The sequence below is a fragment of the Micropterus dolomieu genome, linkage group LG17 (assembly GCF_021292245.1).
Source record: "Micropterus dolomieu isolate WLL.071019.BEF.003 ecotype Adirondacks linkage group LG17, ASM2129224v1, whole genome shotgun sequence".
Taxonomy (NCBI): Eukaryota; Metazoa; Chordata; class Actinopteri; order Centrarchiformes; family Centrarchidae; genus Micropterus; species Micropterus dolomieu.
In genome coordinates, this window is record NC_060166.1 from 35,206,995 (window position 1) to 35,212,793 (window position 5,799).

Sequence of the window (5,799 nt, forward strand, 5' to 3'; positions counted from 1 at the left end):
TTCTGCCGGTGTTTTTGGATTTTGGTTACCGGCTTTGTTTTGGAACACACTACCCTGCTTGTCAGGACCCGCCCTACTCTGCATCTGATTGGCTAGTAGTCTTTACCTATGTACTGCGCATGTGCAACTCCCAGCTAAGATCGAATAGAAGAGAGATGCTTCACTCGGTAGCTAAACACACAGGGTGAAAAGAGGAGCTGCTGCAATGCGCAGTATCATGATAATATGGCGTTTTTTGAAACATAAACCATGTAAACCTGTTCTGGTACAACCCCTGAATAAAATTTTGAACCTGAAAATTAGCTTAATATCACCTCTTTAAGGTACGTAGTTCCCGTTTTTCCACAACAACTGACCATTTCAATGACTGCTGAGGAAAAAATGTCGTATAGTTCAGTCCAGTTTATATAAAGCTAAGCAACATTTTGCCTCTAAAATAATAACCTCTCTTACAGCCTGCTGCAGTATCAATATTTATAACATTACATGATTTTGCTTCTGTGACTCAGGTGAATGAAGAACTCACAAGTGGGTCACCTGCCTTAGTTGGACTAAACTTCAATAAAACAGGCCAAAATAAAAGCACTTTGCTTTCATCTTCAAATCAATGTAAAGGTAAAGGAACCCACAACTTCAGAGTCTATGTACATTTAAACAATGTTTACTGTAAAAAAAAAAAAACTTCCTGCCCATGCATCTAAAACTCATCCTGTCGGGTGTGTGAACTTGTCATCGCTCAATCAGAACATAAACAAAACCAGCGGAGAGACGGTGTTTCCACAGGGGGCGCTGTTCAGGAGTCACACACTGTGAAAACAGAACTGCTGAGCCTGAATCATCAGCTGATATTTTCATTTATCGGTCATACAGGAAACAAAAACACACCGCCTTTTCCCTATCAGCACAGATGTGAACTGGAAACAATCACAGCAGAGCCGATCACTACTGGGATGAACTGGTTCGTTGCCAGTAGGCTGCAGCTGAGAACGTTAAACAAGGTCTTCCTCCTTTGTATAATGTGTTGAACGGGTGACAAATCCGCAGCAACTGTGTGATACTTTCATGTCAACATGGAGCCGAATCTCTGAGGAATGTTTCCAGCACCATGTTGAAACCAGAACACCGAGAATATATATTATTGTTTTATTAGAATATTTATTATTACTGTGATTTGAGTACCTTCATTGGACAGTTAAAATGAAGGAAAGAGTGAGAAATTTACCACCTCATCATAACATGCTGGTGTTTGTGTCATGAATGACAGATTTGAAGATTAGTTAGCGTCACAGAGGCTGTGTGAAATTTACCAATTCTTCTGAGTGATATTGGCCACACTGATGTAGTTAAGTTTCTTTTTTAGATAAAAAATGTCTTTTGAACGTATTTGGATTTTCTCCCCTTTCTGCAAAATGTAATGAATCCCTTCTAATGAATTTACAAAGGCGAATTGGTGGTAAATAAACAATTAAAAACACTAATGCCGGGAATCCACTGACTCGGGCTACGGCACGTTACGGCTGCGCCACGGTTTTGATGCGTCCATAGCCCAGCGTCAAAGTCCACTGGAAGTGTCTCAGCAGCGGAGCGTGCCGCCCACACCCCGTTATTAATTTGTCCTTTTTGTGCTTCTACAACCTTCTTCACAGCTCTATGTGACCCCGTTTCTTTCAGTCAAATTCACGCTGCATTTTGCCCGACTGATTTTGCTGACATGTTTAGATTTTGTTGATTTGGTAATAAGTTTTTGCATTTTGTGCTTCTACTGTGATTAAGTCGACTACGTAGTCGAAGGATTTCTTTTTGTGTCCGTTTTAACCGTCTTTATTGTTGTTTTATTATCGGGAGTATCCACAGGGGGTATTATTTTGAAAATTTATCAGATTCTCTAAGCCGTTCTGTGTCTGACTTCCCGCCTGGTTCGATCTGCTCTGTGCTGCTTGACGTGGCTAGCTGAAAAAAATAGACCTGCTACTTATTCTCTGCGGAGCGGAGCAGAGAGTCGCTTCTGGGACTCTGGTGGACTCACAAGCATCGACTATAATGGCCGCGATTAGATCAGTAGATTTTAGGAGTAACCAACGACTGATATTTATAAAAGATTTTAAACATGTTCCCCTGGCTGTACCCAACGTTTTATTATACCATCTTATTGATCATCGCACCACTGAAATTGAGTAGAGTTGCGCTTAAATGCAGGAGCACCTTAAGGAAGATCTTCGTCTTTCCCATCTGCCAGTCGTCGTCTCTGCCGAGCACCGCGGTGGCGATCCTCTGACAGGTTCCCCTCAGGTCCTCCTGACGGGCGAGACACACAACAACAGAGCGTTTAGTCGCCACTTTCAAACCAGATGAAGAGTCTACAGCCAGCTAGCAGCTCTGTGAGACTTTGATCTAGTTGCTAATGCTAACGTGGTCACAATGACAACATCAAAGAGTGTTTAGTGACAGTTTATAGTTTTCAAGAAATCCCATGAAAAGACCAAAACAGTGAATGTTTCTCCTAACAAGTGAAGACACACACACGTTTTAATTCAGCGAGCAGGTGTTTTAGGAAATTACTGAGCCTTTTATAAAAGAAATTATATTTTCATGACCCGTTTTCAAAGATTAAGTCTTCAGTAGGAAAACCTACTTTTTTTGAGAGCCACAGACAGGAAGTCAGAAAGTATTAAGAGATAGAGGAACACATTGATGGTTTTGGTCTTTTCAGTGGATTTGTTGACAATAAGAAAATTATAGAATAATACAATTTTAATCCTTTAGCATGCAGATGTACCACTGAACACAAAGTACAACTGAAGCTGACGGGAATATTGGAGAAGTGACCAGCAGACGGCAAGACAGGAAGTCTTGTGAATATCTGGATAAAATGTCAGAAATAGCCTTTCTCCATTTAGTTTTTTTATTAATTGTACACTTTGGGTTTTGTTAGTATTTTTCCTCACTCCCAAAAAAACGTGCGACTAATTCAATTTTGAGCTCACTTTTAAAAATATTAGTCAAAGTCAACGCAGGCAGACCCACGTCAACAAAAACCACAAACTTTAACTTAATCCTAAATATAATCTTACAATTAAATATGCTAAATCTAAACTGTTTTCAAAGTGACACACACACATGACCTCGAAAGCCACAGAGGGAGGGAGGAAACCATAACATGTAGGGAGAGGGGTCCAAAGAAAACACACTGCTGTTGGGAAAAACTGCACTGTGACCAAACACAGAGTCATGTGACTGATCACAGACAAACACACTTGTTACTAGTTTGGCGTCCTGTGTTATTAAATCATATTAAATCATGCGTATTTCTGTGTGACCCGAATAAAAGACGACTCTGATTAAAACCTTTTTCCGACTCTGCGTTTTTCTCTGTCTCAGCTCCTTGTCGTCTTTGACAGGTGACTGAGTTAATTTTTGGCTGCTTGACAGATGATTCAGTCCTCAGTCTGTTTCTGCAGTCGACGTCTCGTTCTCACTCCTCGTGAATTTACTTCTCTCGCTCTTCATTACAGGAACCCTTTAGAAGCTCCTGCAGGTTTAACTGGGCTAATGGAGCATTATTAAGGCTGAGTAACTCTAAAAGACTCACTTTAAAAACTGACTTGAAGAAACTTGCTAGCTTACCAACATTAAGGCCAAGAACAACACAACAATCTCTTTAGTAGCTGGTTTCTCCCAGTGGCTGAATATAACTGGAGTACAAATAAGTACGAATGTGAGGTACTTGAATTCACAGCCTTGGTCTTCTTAAATGTAGGAATTAGCTTTTCTTTGTCATTTATGTAATATAATAATAATAAAATTGAAGATTCTTTGGGTTTTGGACTGTTGTTTGGACAAAACAAGGAATTTGAAGATGTCACTTTGGGCTCTGGAAAAACTGTGATGAGCATCTCTTAAATAAAATTTAAGACCAAATGATTAATCGATTAATCATGAAATTAATCGGCATATTAAATTGATAATGAAAATAATCATTAGTTTCAGCACAAACACACTCACACACACCTGTAGTGAGACTCTACCTGTTTGTACGCTGGTTTCACTCCAGGCATGAGCACCCGGTAGCGGTCGACAAACTCCACGAAGGTGTAGCGGATGGGATATCCTGCGCGGCGGATGCGAATGGTCTCCATCATACCCGAGTACCTCAGCTGACGCACACACAGCTCCCTGTCGAACAACTACAGACACAAACACGAGGGCTGTGACAGGAAGCGAGAGATTACATCCTCCAAACTCATCTGATACCTCAGGTGTTGCCTCAAAATGGATTCTGCTCAATTTTTAAAAAGCTTTGGGTAAAGGTCATCATCTCGAACCCATAGTTAGAGGTGTTTAAATTAAAAGTCAGAACTTTAAGGGTCCATAATTCTGAACCACTGCGTGAAATCGCCTTTATTTGTCTTTATTTTGTAGTTTAGTTTTATTTGCCATGCATTTTGGCACCAACATGATCAACATGCTTGAAGTAGTGTTTTTATTCCTGTTCATACTGAATTTGACATCAATGTTCACAGATGTTAATGGTGAAAAAACATTGTTGGTGGCACATTTGTCTTAATTTAAGGCCATTTGATTAATTAAAAAGGAAGAAGTCTGAAAGCCATAAGCTTAAAAATATATTAAAATATCAAAATATTACAGAACTTATATGACAAAACAATAATTACTGATGATCTCCCCAGTTACACATCATTTCATTTCCCTGGTTACAAGATTAAACGTTCGACTCATGTTCATGTTATGCTTGTAAATTCATAATACTTTCCCTTCAAAGAGGTACAACATGCAGAGGAATTAAACACATAATCAAAAACAGCTTTAACACAAACGTGGGTCCGAACAAGCCCTTAAATACCATTACTGTCCCTGTGAGTTTGGCTCACAGTGCGTTGTTGTGACATTCCAGACTGACTGCCCTGACATAAGAATTAATGACTTGACATTCAACCTAATAAAACCCTCCTCTGCAGCAGAGTTCACACTGTGCATTAAGTTACTTCAGAATTAAAACTCTGCTTTTACATGTGTTTGCATTATCTGCCCCACATAACTCTCAATTTTAAATACCAGAAACTTTTTTGCTTGCTGCAGCGTCAGTCTACGGGTAACTGGATAACTGGATCCCCTAAAAAGTAAACTTATTCTGTTACGTCATATTCTGTTTAAACACAGTGGAGCAGACACTCACCATGGGCTTCTTGTATTCGTTGGGTTTGATGCAGCGAACGAAGAAAGGCTGACAGACGCTCAGAGTTCTCATCAGCAGCTCCAGAGATCTCTTAAACTGACTGCTGAGAGTGGGCGAACGCTTCCTGGTCTCTGCCCCCTAAACACACACACAAAACAGCTTAGAAAGGGTCAGAAACAATGACGACTCCCTTTTCTCTTCCTGAGTGCTGACACTAACCTTTTTCCTCTTTCTGTCTCTAAATATAAAGTCTTTGTCTGGCTGACATCTCAGGTTCAGAGTTATTAAAAGTGAAGCCAGAGTAGAAACTATGTCCAGATGTTGGAGCTGCAATTATAAGTCGATTAATCGACTAGCAGTGTTGGGAAGGTCACTCTGGAAATTTAATGCAATAAGTTGCCCTATTTAAAATGTAATAATATTGTAACCTTTGTAATTTACTTTATCAAAGTAATGTAACTTTTTTACATTAATAACTTTTTGATTACTTTTCTAATTTCTAAAAAAAACAATTTCAACCTTTTTCAAAAGACAGCTTGAGAGGCGGCGCTGCAAATTTAAACATAAGAACCTTTTATAAGCATCAGAATGGCATCAAAGCAAAG

General features: G+C 39.5%; 1 protein-coding gene across 1 annotated transcript in view; it reads right to left on the reverse strand.

The window, feature by feature from the left end:
- myo7aa (myosin VIIAa) overlaps positions 1-5,799 on the reverse strand; it is a 54,569-nt gene that overhangs the window by 30,743 nt on the left and 18,027 nt on the right. The window contains exons 17-18 of the mRNA XM_046074067.1: positions 4,026-4,184; positions 2,203-2,295 (exon numbers count right to left, since the gene is read on the reverse strand). Of these exons, the coding sequence (XP_045930023.1) occupies positions 2,203-2,295; positions 4,026-4,184 (252 nt within the window). The remainder of the gene's footprint in view (positions 1-2,202; positions 2,296-4,025; positions 4,185-5,799) is intronic.